Source organism: Lagenorhynchus albirostris, chromosome 16 (assembly GCF_949774975.1).
Source record: "Lagenorhynchus albirostris chromosome 16, mLagAlb1.1, whole genome shotgun sequence".
Lineage (NCBI taxonomy): Eukaryota > Metazoa > Chordata > Mammalia > Artiodactyla > Delphinidae > Lagenorhynchus > Lagenorhynchus albirostris.
Window position 1 is genome coordinate 20,669,437 of NC_083110.1, and position 15,310 is coordinate 20,684,746.

Genomic DNA, 15,310 nt, shown 5'->3' on the forward strand with positions numbered 1-15,310 from the left:
AGCTTTGAGGGCTATATTAGATGCTTTCTTCTCATACTACATTTCTTCATTTAATTTTATCTATCAGTCTCACCAGAACAGTACTTTGGCAATGAAAGTTCTGGTTGTAGCAACTGGTGCATCACCAAACGTTTCAAAACTAATATTTCAACCATTCTAGGCCAGGAGCCTCAGGCCCTGCCTTTTCCCCTCCTTTAACCCTGCCTAAGAATAACTAACTTGACGTATGAAGATTTGACAAAGGACCAGCACTTTGAACTCATGTGCTGTAATCCTGTGTCCAAACACAAGGAGTGGACAAAAAATGACTCTAGATCATATTTGGTATGGACTTTCCTACTATTCAAGAGGGCAGGAACACGCCCCTTACAAAGAGGTAATGAATAAATCTTGACTGGCAGGTTCCTGCTCTCAGGTTGCTTGCCTTCCTCCCCAGCAGACTTTTGAAGTGAATCTAAAAACAAGAAAACCCCTCTGCCCCTGTATATCTTGTTTGCACTAGAAAAATTACCTGTAAAACCCCATCCACAGATGTTATAAAAATAAGAAACAGCGACATCATTCCATATATGCACAAAATGGAAAAAGAAGTCAGGTAGTTCACACCTTAAAAAGGAGGGTACGTGGTCGTTTTAAGTAATCAAGTACCTGGCAAGACCTGATTTAATTAAAGCCATGTATTCAATGCTGTTTCCACTTCCCTTGGTTAATGCATCATATATTCCACTGGTACAATACCCTAATTAATGGCACATGGTTTAATTAGCATCTGCCTTACAGCATTATTTGATAAATTTTATTTGAAACAAGTCTCAACTCCTAGACATAATCAAAAAGCTCTTACGACTCCTTAAAAATGAACAGAGCCAGCCTTGGGATGCCAGCAGAAATGGGGAGAAATGGTCTAATGACTCCTCTTTTTAAGTGCCTCCCAACTGGGATTAAAGATCACTGGGAAATTTCTGAAAGTAACCTGAGCATCACCTCTTCTTACAGGTGACATTTAACAGGCCTAAGGTGGGGCTTGCACATAGTATTAAGAAGTAGCCCCAGGTGATTCAAAAGTATAGTAAGGGTTGAGAAGGGAAAGGAGTTGGGGAGTTCCCTTCTACATTTAACACTCCATTCCGGGGGGCTGGCCTAACAGGGAAGGTAAGGCAGACTTACATAAAACAAACAAACTATTCCCAATTTATCTCTAGAAGTCTTAGCGGTGTAAGAGTGGGCAGCTACTGAACTATTCAGAAGGGAGAACAAAACTCTATAATAAGGAGTTTGGATGTGGCCCAAGTGCAAAACAGGCTGGGGATTGGGAAGAGGCTGGGAGCAGGGCCACTCGCCCGTGCTTTAAGAGAGCTCACCATATGCGGAGGAAGACTGCCTTCTACATGTTACACTTCATCAAAAAACTTGCTTAAACTAAATGCAGTGAAGATCATCTACAGTGCAAAAAAAAAAAAACCAAACCTGTTAGAAATAACCCTAATGAATGGTCCTTATGAGTGGGCCCTATGTGAAGGCTGGAGCTCTTAATTTAGGTCTCTCTTTTGAAAACTACATTCTGGTTTTATTTCATGCCAACTTAAAGGCGTGTCTTGGTTCTACTGCCTTCTCAATCAGTCTGAACAATGGCTATTGGTTAAAATTACTACTGACTTAAAACGGGAGCTAAAAACATACAGTTGCTCTTACAAATAGGTCTGTGTGGAGGCCAAGTATTTTCAAAAGTTTAGCCAACTCACTAATCATGGTCCTTATAATTTAATGAACTCAGCATTTGCCTACTTTCTAATCTATAAAGCTCGGTATTTTTGTTGCTTCTTAATAAGCAAATGGCAATTTGAAAAATCTTCAGTGGTATTTTAATTTTCTACCATGAATCTCCCTGCTGTTAATTCTACTGTAGGTCTGCAGCAACAGAAACAGGAAAATATCAGACTTACCCAAATTATGCCTTGTACTGTTGTGTTCCCAGGTAAGATGTCAGGCCCTTGTTAAAATATTTGTTAAACGAACTCCACCTGTATTAATCCAAAGTGGCTGCTACTTCACAGGTGAGCTTCATAGCAAACAGAGGTTACTAAAAAAAAAAAGCATCTGATACGTAACGTTTAGTTTTTGATGTGAATAATCAATATTCTCAAGGAATGGATGTGCAGAGAAATAGTATAATAACATATATGGAAGAATTTTCATTGGGAAAAATGTACTTTAAGGAAAATTATTAGGGCTTGTATCTATAGAAAGACACCTATGGTCCACCAAAGTTTGTTAAGTTAAACTACTTAAAAGTACAGGCATCCATGGGACTTCCCTGATGGCACAGTGGTTCAGAATCCGCCTGCCACGGGTTCAGTCCCTGGTCTGGGAAGATCCCACATGCTGTGGAGCAACTAAGCCCGTGCGCCCCAACTATTGAGCCCCCGTGCTGCAACTACTGGAGCCCGGACACCTACAGCCTGTGCTCCACGACATGAGAAGCCACCGCAGTGAGAAGCCCGTGCACCGCAACGAAGAGTAGCCCCCACTTGCCGCAGAGAAAGACAGTGCGCAGCAACAAAGATCCAACGCAGACAAAATATAAATAAATAAATGAAGTTAATAAAAGTACAGGTCCACAATCCCTTCTCCAAAACCCTTGGGCTCATCTGCAGCATTTTGGAATTATGAATGTTAAAGAATTTTTTAAAGCACACATAATGTAGCAACCCATAGAGGTCTGAGGCAGCACCTAGATCAAACACAGAAAGTAATCAAACATTAAACATTGCCACAGTAAAACGTACGAATAGTCCCATTTAATACCATAAATAGCCTCAACAGTTCAGATCAGGTTTTGCTGTAAAATTATATATACAATTTTTTTCCAGAGTTGTTCTGGATTTTAGAATTACAGATAAGAGACTTGGGGACCTCTATAAAATGATGGATGAATTTGTATGGGAATGGGAACTATCCAAAATTTTAAGAGACCTTCCCTGAGACATTACTCTTTTTGAAGAATTTGGAATCTTATGTGAGAACCAATGAAAGTTTAAATATTAAACCAATGAATAATATTTAAACAGTTTTCATGGCATTTAAAAAATAAATTAAAAAAAACAGTTGCATTATAGTAGAAAGTCACATGTGTTGCATCACTCAGTGTTACAATTTAATGACAGGAGATAACTAAGCATCAGCACCATAAAACTGTTAAGATGTTTCTTAAAATTCAAGTAAACAGTTCTAAAGCACTGAAAATTCCGTTTAAATACCAACCTACAGCAGCAATAGTTTTAAAAGCTATAACCCAGTGACTGGTTCTCACAGTAGTCAGTGACTGTATTCTGGCAACTGTAGGACAAAGTTCTTCCATTACTAAATATTAAGCTTTCTGATAACCTCCCATTTATCAATAGTATCTCAAGAGTCACAAAAGGAAAGAACTATAAGTTATTTAGAGAACTCTATTTGTAATTTAAATTTGCACAAGGACATGTATTCTAGCAAAAAAGCAAAGACTATTTTCACCATACTAATTTTTTGCTTTCACAGATTCTCAGAATAAGGTTTAAATAATAATTTTTAACCCTTAAAAGCTCAGTTCAATTACAACCATAGAAACTGTACTGGTATCAGAACATAACTATTTTATTACAAAACTTAACAGTATTTACAAAATGAAAAAATAATCAAATGACTATTGCAGGCCAAAGTTAAAGGTTTTTGAGCCGTGATTGAAGAAAAATTAAGCAACATTTTCATGCACTCACACACCAGATCATTTGTGAAATATGCAAACTCTTAAAATTCATGTTAGTAAAACTCCCATGTATTCACAATACTTGTATGTTTATTGGAAGATGGCAAAAAAAAAATCCATGGTTCTGTACAGTAAGTTTAATATTAACACAGTTTGTTCATTTCCTTTAATGTTTTTTGGCTTTCATGAATACTCATTGCATTGAACATTTTGCAAGTAAGAATTATAATAGTACCTCTGTCACCTTGCTGGATTCATCACCACAAAAAAACACACTAATAGTGAGTTTAATGCTTTTGCAGTAAACTGAATAGTTATAACTCCAAAGTTATATTAAACTGAAACCTTCATTGTGGTCAATAGCTTGGATCAGTTTAGAGCGTAGAGTTTCTTTGTCCGTGTATTTTGGAAGATCCAGAAGATTAAAACAGGTATGGGAAACTGGGAGATATTCCTCACCACCTCCTGTTGACTGGATGACTAGTATTAGACTCTTCATACCAAGAATAGGAATGCGATCACTACCTGTCAAAAATACTGCCAAGAAAAAAACCATTGAGCCAACTACTTTTTATCAAAACAACAATATGGAGTATCAAGTTATTAAGACAATCACCACAGCAAAGCTTTACAGTAACATTTGCTCTAATGGAAATGTTACTTCTACTGGAAGCCTATCTCCAGAATTTGTGGAAGCATGATTTTGAGACACATCCAAACAATATTTTTTCTTTAAAAGTGTAATCTTAATATTAGCACACAGGAGATGCTTAATAAATGTTTGGTACATGAATTACTATTGTCCCTGAAACATTCTAAGAAAACTTCTTTTTGAAAAGAATAGCCATTTAGAACTAGTTTATAAACAAAATGCAGTTTTGATTATGATCCCTTTTCCTACTTGTCTTGTTTCTGTCATTTTTAAACAGAAATTTATAATTGGCAGCCAAATCTCAAATCACTGAAGAATGACCTGTCATCCTACGATATGCAAAACAGACACAGATTAGCCTATAAATAAGAGAAGTCCTGGAATAGAAGAGTTCTATTTTTTACACCAATTCCCAAAGTTTTCATGCAGAAGCAAGGAAAAAAAGAAAATGAAGACTGAACACAGAAAAGAGCTATACTGCAGAGATCTTTTTAGAAATTCTAAAAGGAATTACATCCCTAGTTTATTGTAATCAGTGTTATAAATTGTTTTCTTTCATCTGAAAGAAACAATTCTATTTTGGAAGCTAACTGAATTTAGCTTTCAAAATATGAAAACACATGTAATAATGTAGATTAGAAAAATTAAAAACAGGACCTTGGTATATAATAAGGAAAAAACCTTACCCACTAAAGTGAATCAATTAATCTCCTGTGAGAATAAGTTTATTAGATTCCATTCTCACAAAACACAAAATTAGAAATACTTACACAAAAATTGCTTTTTCTTTTCCAATGGTAATTCGTGAAATACTTCCCAAAACATTTTTATTGTAGGATGTTCTGCCCAATATTCTCCTTTGTATTCTGTATTCTAAAAACAACACAACCTTTTATTAATATTAAGAGATATGTTTTATCTCAAATCTGACAAACTGGCTTCCTTACCACATAAAGCTAACATTGTCCAGGTGTTTGAAACTCATGTGATTCAGTTAACTACTTACTACTTCTTGGGCATTTTGCAACTGTTAGTTCCAAGGGAAAGGGAAGAAAATATGTATGAATCAGCAGAAATGTCTCCCCCCTCCCAATTCAAAGAACATGATAGGATTGTAATATCATCTTCCAAAGTAAATATTTAAAGGATAAACCAGAATTACTAAAATATTAATGGATTATTAAAGTTCAACATGGAATTAAGTATCTGTAATAATTATAAGATTTTCTTTCCCTATATTGATGAACAGAAGTCATACTAATTATTTTGTATTATTCTGTCTTCTCTTTAAAAAATAAATGGTTCTAAGAGTAATTTTCTGTGGTAGTTTCCAAGATGGCCCTCAAAGATCTCTGCCTCCTGCTATTCATGCCCTTGTGTAGTCCCTTCCCACACTGAACAGACCTGACCTCTAATGATTAGGATATTGTAGATATGAGAATGCATGACTTCTGAGGCTAGATGACAAAAACTTCTGTAGCTTTAGCTTCTTTTTGATCACTCCCTCTAAGGGGGAGCCAGCTGCCATTTCATGAGGACATTCAAACAGCCCCATGGAGAGGTCCTCATGGTGAGATTCTGAGGCCTTTGGTCAACAGCCATGTGAGTGAGCCATCTTGGAAGGGAAATTCTATCCTTAAATCTCAGATGACTAACAGCAACAGTCAGTATTATGACTGCAACCACGTGAGAGACCTCTGAGCTAAAATCACTGGACTAAATACACCTCTGAATTCCAGACCCTCAGAAACTATGGGAGACAATAAATGTCACTGTCATCTTTCAGCCACTATGTTTTGGGGTAATTTGCAACAAAACAGCTAATACCCTTCCCCTTTAACAACACACTCCTTTCTTTGTTCATCAGGCTAATTTCTATTTATCCTTTAGGGTTCAGATTAAATGTCACCTAATTCATTCATTGACTCATTCAACACATATATAATGAGCTTTAGTCAAAGTTTGGGGCCGTGGGGAAACTTCAGTGAACAAAGTTCTTACTTACCTGGTGGAGTGTACCATCTATGAGACGCTTTCCCAGTTTCTGTAGCCTAGGTCAGGCTTCTCCTTATATACCATTCACTAAACTCCCTTCCTTTATATTCATCACAGTTCAATTACTTAATGTCCAGCTTCCTTACTAGAGGACAAAGACCATGTCTCAATCTTACTTACTGCTCTCTTCCTAATCTGTTGCATAGTATCAGGCAACCAGTAGGGGCTCAATGAATATCTGCTTGTGGGCTTCTTGAATTTGGGGCTCTTTTTGAGGCCATGATTATCTCAATGACTGAATGCCTGAGAAATCCACAACACATTTGCTATTAAATTTTTTTTTTTGCGGTACGCGGGCCTCTCACTGTTGTGGCCTCTCCCCTTGCGGAGCACAGGCTCCGCACGCGCAGGCTCAGCGGCCATGGCTCACGGGCCCAGCCGCTCCGCGGCGTGTGGGATCTTCCCGGACCGGGGCACGAACCCGTTTCCCCTGCATCGGCAGGCGGACTCTCAACCACTGTGCTACCAGGGAAGCCCTTGCTATTAATTTATAAAGGTTTGGAGAAAATGGTTTGAATTTTAGAAATCAGCTGATGTATTAACTTGTTTGAATTAGTCTGTGACCATGTTAGGGAAATGAAAGAAGGATGCCTAGTTTTTTCTATTTTCCTTTTTTTTTTTAAACCTCAAGATGGTTCTGGGGAAATGTGTACACAGTCCTGATGAAGAAGAGCATCTAAAGTCATAAATCATAATCAATGAAATTATAATGAATCAGATACACAGTGGAAAAAACTAAGTATACTAAGTACACTAAAATATACTTAAAAAAATGTCCTGTCTTACTGAATGAACACTTCTATCAGTTATATCTTCAGGCAAGGTTTTAACTACTTGCTGAGTACCCTTCTAAGGCTCTGGAAATAAAGCAGTGAACACAGAGAAAAAAATCCTGCCTTTATGGTGCCTACATTTGTAGTGGGGAGTAAGGAGCAGCAGACAGTAAAGACAATTAAAGTTTTATTTAGTCAAATTCAAAGAAGAAAAATAAAAGCACAGAAGGGAGATAGGGATGTATATGTGCACATGTGCAATTTTTAGTAAGTTACCGAGTGAAGGTCTCTGAAAAGATATAAAGACATAAAGGAAGTGAGAGCAAGAAACATTTGGAATTACCAAGGTGAAGGGAATTCCAGGCACAGGAAATAGAAAGGCCACAAGACTGAAGGGTTCTAGGCTCAGCAAAGAAGCCAATAAGGCTGAAGCAGAGTGAGAGGAGGAATGAAAGAAGATGAGGCAAGAAGGATAAACTGTGTAGGATCTAAAGTGTGATGAGAGGTCATTACATTGTTTTCATTGTAGAGTGACTGGAGGTGGGGTCCATTTCCACTGGGGTATCCTTAAAGTCAATACAGCTTTCTTCTCTTCAGCAGATCAATTTACCCCCAAAAAGAAATCTTCACTCTCCTTCCTAGAGGATTTAAGCCTGGCTACCAGCTTTCTGAGTGCCAGCTTCAGTTCTACCTGTTTTCCCAGATTCTAAAGCCTCTCTCCAGAGTTGTATTTTGCTGGGTAGGAAAGGGGATGTGAGAGGTCTAATAATTCCTTAAGTTAGCTCTGAAGTAATCCTATTGCTCTTAGCCCTGCCCTGCATCCCTGCCATTACAGTAGCATAATGTGCCAATTCCTGAGCCTTCAGAGATTCTACATTGTGACACGGGTTGCCTCTTGACAACCCTGTCCCTCTGGAGGCTTCAAATTCAATTTTCTTTGTTCTAAGTCACTCAACTCATCCACCTATTCTCTCTCTTTTTAAAAATATTTATTTTATTTATTTATTTTCCTTATTTTTTTTGGCTGCATCGGGTCTTACTTAGCTGCAGCACGGGATCTTTGTTGAGGCATGCGGGATCTTCTTGTTATGGTGCCACTGTCTGTTCGGGTCTCTCTCTAGTTGTGGCATGCAGGTTTTCTCTCTCTAGTTGTGGCGTGGGGGCTCCAGAGCGTGTGGGCTCTGTAGTTTGCGGTGTGCAGGCTCTCTTGCTGAGGCGTGCGAGCTCAGTAGTTGTGGCGGGCGGGCTTAGTTGTCCCGCGGCATGTGGGATCTTAGTTCCCTGACCAGGGATCAAACGCACCTCCCCTGCGTTGGAAGGTGGATTCCTTACCATTGGACCACCAGGGAAGTCCCCATCCACCTACTTTCTATCTTCTAAAACTATTTTTTCTCTTGCTCACTGTATTTTTTTTGGGGGTGGGGTGGGGGTGGTTATTCCTATTTTTATTCCTTTACTGTCATTCTAGTGAGATTTTGGGAGGGAGCAGAGAAAAATGTGTTTATTCCAATACGTCTAACCAGAAGTCCTAACTTTTTTTTAATTTAAAACTTTTATTCCCTAGATTATTACACAGTAAAATTGACTTTTTCTGATGTGTGTATAGTTCCATGAGTTTGAAACACATGCAGAGATAAACCACCACCACAATCAGGATACTGAACAATTCCATCAACCCAAAGAACTCTCTTGTGTTACCCCTCTGCAGTCACACTCTCTCCATCCCTAGCCCCTGTTCACCATAGTTTTGGCTTTTCAAGAATGTCATATAAGTGGAATCATATAGTATGTAATTCTCTGAGACTGACTTCTTTCACTCAGCATAAGGACTCTGAGAGTTATCTCAGGCATTGCATGTGTCAATAGTGCCTTCCGTTTTAACACACAGTAGTATTCTACTGTATGGATGCAGCACAGTTGGTTTATCCATTCACCCACTGAAGGATATCTGTGTTGTTTGACTTGTTTGCAGATTTTTAAAAACATAATTAAAAAAAAAACTTGTAGTAAAATACACATAACCTGAAGCTGATCATCTTAACCTTTTTAAAGTGTACAGTTTGGTAGCATTAAATACATTGGCATTACATGCAACCATCACCACTTTCCATCTCCAGAAGAAGCTTTTCATCTTCCAAAACTGAAACTCTGTACCCATTAAACAATAATGCTTCTTTCCTCCCTTGTTTACAGATTTTTGTGTGAACATAATATCTAGGAATGGAACTGCTAGAGAATGTAACAAATATATGTTTAATTTTATAAGAAAATGTCAAACTGTTTCCAAAGTGGCTGTATCATTTGTATTCTCAACAGCGATGTGTGAAAGTTCCCAATGCTTTGTATCCTTGTTAGACTTAATAACATATTTTTTAATGTTAGCTAACTTAACAGGTATACAGTATAGAACTACTAATGCAAAAGCTGTATCAGAGGTTGCTAGATTACAAAGATGGAAAAATGTACAGATCAACCCTGCATACATCTTTCTTAAAGTTGACCTAACGTAGCACTTTTCACTAAATGTTTAGCTGAAGAAATATCTGAGAATTACTTGTATAGAAAAGAAGGAAAAGAAAAAAGTTGTTTAAAAATTCCCAATCTTCTCCCTAAAGTTTCCTGTATTGGTTAAGGCATCAGTAATGAAAATCATGAGTATTATTTATTCTCTGATAAAAAACTTAACATTGAGACTAATCAGAAAAAAAGGAAACAAAGATCTTAATCACTGTGAGTGCTTTTCATAATGGTTTTCCTAGGATTGAGGCAGAATGAAAGCCCATTCAGTTTTAGCTGGGGCTTCTATTCAGCCTCTGTCACAGATAATATTTTTCTATATGAATACCACCAATACCAGAGATATAAAAATGCTATCTAATTCATATAATTAAAATTCATTCATTGTGGAGTAAGAAGGGTACAGTGTTTTCCTATAAAAACGATAGTACTAAACAGTGTAAAATGGAAAATAATAAATGAAAGAGCAAGATTTCCATCAACAAGCCATGTTTTCCTTTTGCCTTTCCATTTAAACAATATCAGAGATTTGTTTTCCCCTACCTTTTCCAGTTCCTTCCAGTCATAATTTGTATTTCCAATAACCATTGCTTGTAGTTCATTAGGCTGGAAGAGCTGAAGGACTTTTCCTCCACAGACCTTATGAAAGCCCGCATGAAAAGCATCAAATAAGGAAGCCACTGATTTATTGAATATGTAATCCACATAAGCATCAACAAACTCCTGCCTAGAAATGAAAAAGCACACATGCACAGAATATAAATATCATTTTTTATAGAGAATACATATTGAAGTCTTATTAAAACTTTCAATGCAGCTGTACTTTTTGCTACTTATGTATAAAACTGAGAAAGTATGAGTAAGGTTCAAAGGGACAAAGTCTTTATGAAGAAGTCTATTATTCTTTCTATACAAAAATCTGGTATATCTATGAGGCATGTACAATCTCTCATTTAAAGCCATTCTTAGGCTATTTCTAAGTGAAAGATTTCATTTCCTAATGGGGAGAATGATGATACAAACGGCTATAAAAAATTTTTTTAATTCACAAATCATTCAGAATTTATACGTACCATCCACATACATCCCTAAAAAGAATAATCTCTTAAAAATACTAGGTGACAAAAAAAAATGAGAGCTTTGGGATTCAGACTATTTGACAGACTACAGTCTGTTTTTCCTTGGGTTTCAAGGAATCTGATAACACAATTTATTTAAAAAACTAAAAACCCAAGAGGGACACTAAGTATTCTTTAAGGATAATCATTAAAGATTACAAGTGCAGTTTCTTTTCAAATGTATGTGCACATACTTATAAATACACACATACACATGAACACTTTGGATGCTTTTCTTCCTGTTATGATACAAAAGGAAACCCCTTTACCCAGTAATTAGAACTACAATTTTATTCAATTTGTTCTGTTAGCCACAAACACTTTATGAGCTATCTGGTCAAACCAATAATGAGAATGGGTACTAGAGGATTTCGATATTTCATACTCCTGTTTTCCAAATTAAAAAGGATGATTCTATAAATGGGAATACTGGTAAATTTAGTCATCTACAGATAATCATTTTAGCAAAGTTTAAAATAATACCAAACTGCATCTACAAAGAGGGAAAAAAAAAAAGGTTAAAGGAGGATATTATAAAACTGGGTGGCCCTAAGGAAAAATTAATAATAGCATATGCTTATCAGCATAAGGTTCTGATGAGAAGAAACAGATAATTTTGTAATGCATAATTTTATAATTAATCTAATGAGAAAGTCAAATTTATACTAGTTAAGTCTCTTAAGTACAAAAGGTTAAATTGTTTTATGGGCTAACATTTTTGCCTTCAACACTTTCATTATGTAACTAGGACTGGCAGTACAAAGATCAAAATTCTTTAAATTACTTCTAAATAACCTATGGGAAACAATATTTGTTAGAAACTTAAAGAATTAGTCCAACAATAGAAACTTTAAAAGCTGAAAAAAACAATCTTTCTAAATCATAGTCAAAGTTTTTCAAAACCAAGCTTTTTTTTAAAGGGTAAGTAGAAAGACCTAAATTATTTTCACATTATTTTTAAAACAGCTTTATTTTTTATCAAAGTAGAAGTATATACATTTTAAAATGTCAAACAGTAATAATCCTAACAGCCAACATTTACTGAGCACATACATGTGCTAGGTACTACTCTAAGCATTTTAAAATTATCGCCTCATTTAATCCTCAAAATAAACCCATGAAGTATGTATAATTTATCATCCCATTTTATGGAAAAAGAGACTATGAGGCATGGAGACATAAACTAATTTACCTAAACTTAGTTATACAGCTTCTAAGTAGTAGAATCAGGATTATAATCATTTGGATCAAGTCCCTGGCAATTTGAAGAAAACTATGTGTTAACTATTTTTGCTATTCCTTCTGATATTTACCTTCAAACTTCAACAACACAGTTCTATTGTTATTCCTTGATTTACAATTATAAATATTATCTGATGCAGTGAATACTGAATATTGGTTCAATATTTATTGTTAACATTTTTATGATTATAAATATTCAGCTAGGGAGTATTCTATGATTACTTTTCTTAAAAAGAACTTTTGTTTCCCTTAGGTTGCTACCTCATCTCCAACTTCAACAGAAATGTCAATCTCCTCTAGATTCATTCAAATATTTTAGGTTGCATTTTTCTCCTGAAGACATTCCTCCTGGAGCCCTCCATCTTCTTGATCTACCGCAGACTGACTGCTCTTTCTAAATCATGTACACACTGCTGTTCCTCTTTGTCTCTCCTATTTGTTTTTTTTTGGATCCCCTGTCTTCCTCGTTCTTGGTTCAATTCCTTGTTTTGGTAGGACACATCCTCCACACATTCTTAAGAAAAATGCGCTGGAAGTAAATTCTCTGAGACTCTGCATGTATAAAAATGTTTTTATACACCACATACTTGATAGTTTCAATATAGAATTCTATGTTAAAAATAATTTTTTTCCCAGAATTTTGATCTCCTAGCTTCAGTGTCATTCTTTAGAAGCCTGATGTTATTTTGATTCTTAATTCTTTGCGTATGGTCTGCTTTTTTTTTTTCTGAAAGGTTTTAGGGTCCCTTTTTCTTTGGGTTTTGAAATTTCATGTATTTTTGCTTTGGCATATGTTTTTTCAGTTCACATGCTTTCCATCTTAAAAGGCATGTCATTCAGTTCTGGGAAGTTTTTTTTCGTACCATTTCTTTGACAAATTTCATTCATTCCATTTCCTTCAGTGAATTTTTTTCAGTTTTTAATAGTATCCTTATGGATGCTACTCTTACCATCTTGAGGATACTGATTTCAATTTTCATTGAAGTTTTGTTTTTCATCCTACACTGTTTGTGTTTCCTTGGCATTCTTTTTCACTGTTTTGGTCCTTTCTTAAATGTCTACTGATCTTTGGTTATTCACTTACATTTAAAAGTTAGGCAGTTTTCCCAGAGAAGAATCCTCCAATATAGAGTGTCAAGGAGGAGGGAGCTGTAGACTGTCACTTAATCTCCCTGTTTTCATTTCAGCGCTTTGTCCCTGGCTGTACCTAACTGCCCTCAAATCCACAGTTCCTTTAGTTCAATCTCCCCAGAATGTAAGTTTCCAATCTGCCTAGGCTGGAGAGGGGAAGTTGCCAGCTACTTGTGTACTAAGGGAAATGGGTTTCTAACTGCTTCTTATAACAGCCAATCTTTCTGTTTCCAGCTTCCCCTTAAACTCCACAGACATACACATTTTAACCTGTTTTTTATTCTCAGTGCCTGAGGCCTCTGTTCTGCAATATGAACTGTCTGCCTTCTTGGTTCCCAGTCCATCTTATGTTGCAGCTTTTTCTGGCTGGCTGAAGTTAGGCACCACTGGCTTCTAGCTTCCAAAAATGAGTTTGCTGTTGTCTCCTCTCCCTTCTCTTTGTTCTTGTTGTTAATGATCTTTTAATCCCTTTATTAATGTCTTAAAAGGAGCAAAAGGAAGATTAATTACGTCCTTACCATTCAAAGTAAGTTTTACCTGAGTAAAAACTTAAGGTCGTGACATATTTCTAAATACAGAAGAAAATGCCTACTGAATCTTTTTACTACCACTGATGCTGCTTATAATTCACTTACCGATTTTGTTTGTTAACAGCTGTGTCTGCACCATTTAGAACCAGTTCTTTCACTTCTGTTGCACCAAAGTTTTCAACTGTGATCTATTAATTTAAATTTTTAAAAAAAGTCAATGTCAGACTCAAAACTTATTAGATTATTTTAATAACCTATTATTATAATCTACCTTTCTCTCATTAAATATAAGAAGTAATAAATTTGCAGTAAAATTCTGCTACCATAAGCTTATTTGTGAATTCTGCATAAAGCCACAACTAGAAATCTTCATCTTCTCTGGCAGTTTGAAATCCTACCTTGACTAACTAATTACAAATCAACAAGTGTTTGGTTTGTTAAAAACAGGAAACTGAGTATTTATCATGTGTAAAACTTCAGAAGGGTCACTACAGGAGTAAAATATTAGAAAGGATGTTTTCCACGGACAAGTGAAAGACTCGAAGTCAGAATGCATTCAGTTTAGACTAGCTATGCATTCTTCCCACATGATAGCTGCTACTCTTGAATTCTTCCTTGCTGCATTCTTAATTACAAGTTGTTCTTCCAGTTTGCCATTAATTTGGTCTATAAAGAGTCGGTTATTTTGAAACTTTTAATTTCCCTTACTAGTGTACTCATTTTCCTAATGTTACCATTCCCACCTTTCAATCTTTCTTCTTCCTATTCCCTTTTTTTTGGAATATTATCCTCTTCTTTTAAAACATTTTTTTTAGTATCTGTTGTCTATAAAACACTATGGTGGGAGTGGGATGATAAGAGATGAATAAATCCCTGCTCTGGAGTTTACTATTTAATGAAAGAGGAGAAATGTGATATGTAAACAACTCATTATAATAAAATCAATGCTATAATACAGACATGAACAAAATACTACCAGACCACAGAAGAAAGAAAACTTACTTCTAACTAGAGGAAGTATTAAAAACCTTTAGGAAGAAATGTCATTTGAAAAGCACCTGGAAGGGTAAGTAGGGCTCTGAAAGATTAGGAGAGGGTGGAAATTTCTGACTGAGTACAGAGATTGAACAAAAGAATAGATATAAGAGCAAATATCAAAAAAAAGTATGCCCCTAAAAAGCAGGGATGGTAAGGTATATAAAAGAATATTGTGAGACATGACAAAATGCAGTATGAATGGAAGGATACAATGAAAGTTAGAAAGAAAGCCAGATTACAAAGGTCTTTTAAGTCCATTATAAAGCTATTATTCTACAAGTAATAAAGAGCCACTGAACGTCTGGGAAAGAAATGGTAGTAGGAAGGAATGTTTCAATTACCACAGTTCTTAGATATACTAAGCATTCACAAACTTGGTGATTGATAAATCAGAAATTAAACTGCTTGGAACCCAATGTTTCAGTCACTTGAGATGAACAGTAAAGATTCAATGATAACTGACATGGTTATAAGTGAATCAACTGAAAAGGAGAACTAAAATTTCATAG

General features: G+C 35.9%; 1 protein-coding gene across 3 annotated transcripts in view; it reads right to left on the minus strand.

Moving 5' to 3' along the window:
- Nucleotides 1–3,612: 3,612 nt before the first annotated feature.
- HERC4 (HECT and RLD domain containing E3 ubiquitin protein ligase 4) overlaps nucleotides 3,613–15,310 on the minus strand; it is a 133,699-nt gene continuing 122,001 nt past the window's right edge. For all 3 annotated transcript variants that reach the window (XM_060126689.1, XM_060126690.1, XM_060126688.1), the window contains 4 exons: nucleotides 13,869–13,951; nucleotides 10,286–10,469; nucleotides 5,168–5,270; nucleotides 3,613–4,282 (listed from right to left, as the gene is read on the minus strand). In XM_060126689.1, coding sequence (XP_059982672.1) covers nucleotides 4,074–4,282; nucleotides 5,168–5,270; nucleotides 10,286–10,469; nucleotides 13,869–13,951 — 579 coding nt within the window. In that variant the 3' untranslated portion in view covers nucleotides 3,613–4,073. The remainder of the gene's footprint in view (nucleotides 4,283–5,167; nucleotides 5,271–10,285; nucleotides 10,470–13,868; nucleotides 13,952–15,310) is intronic.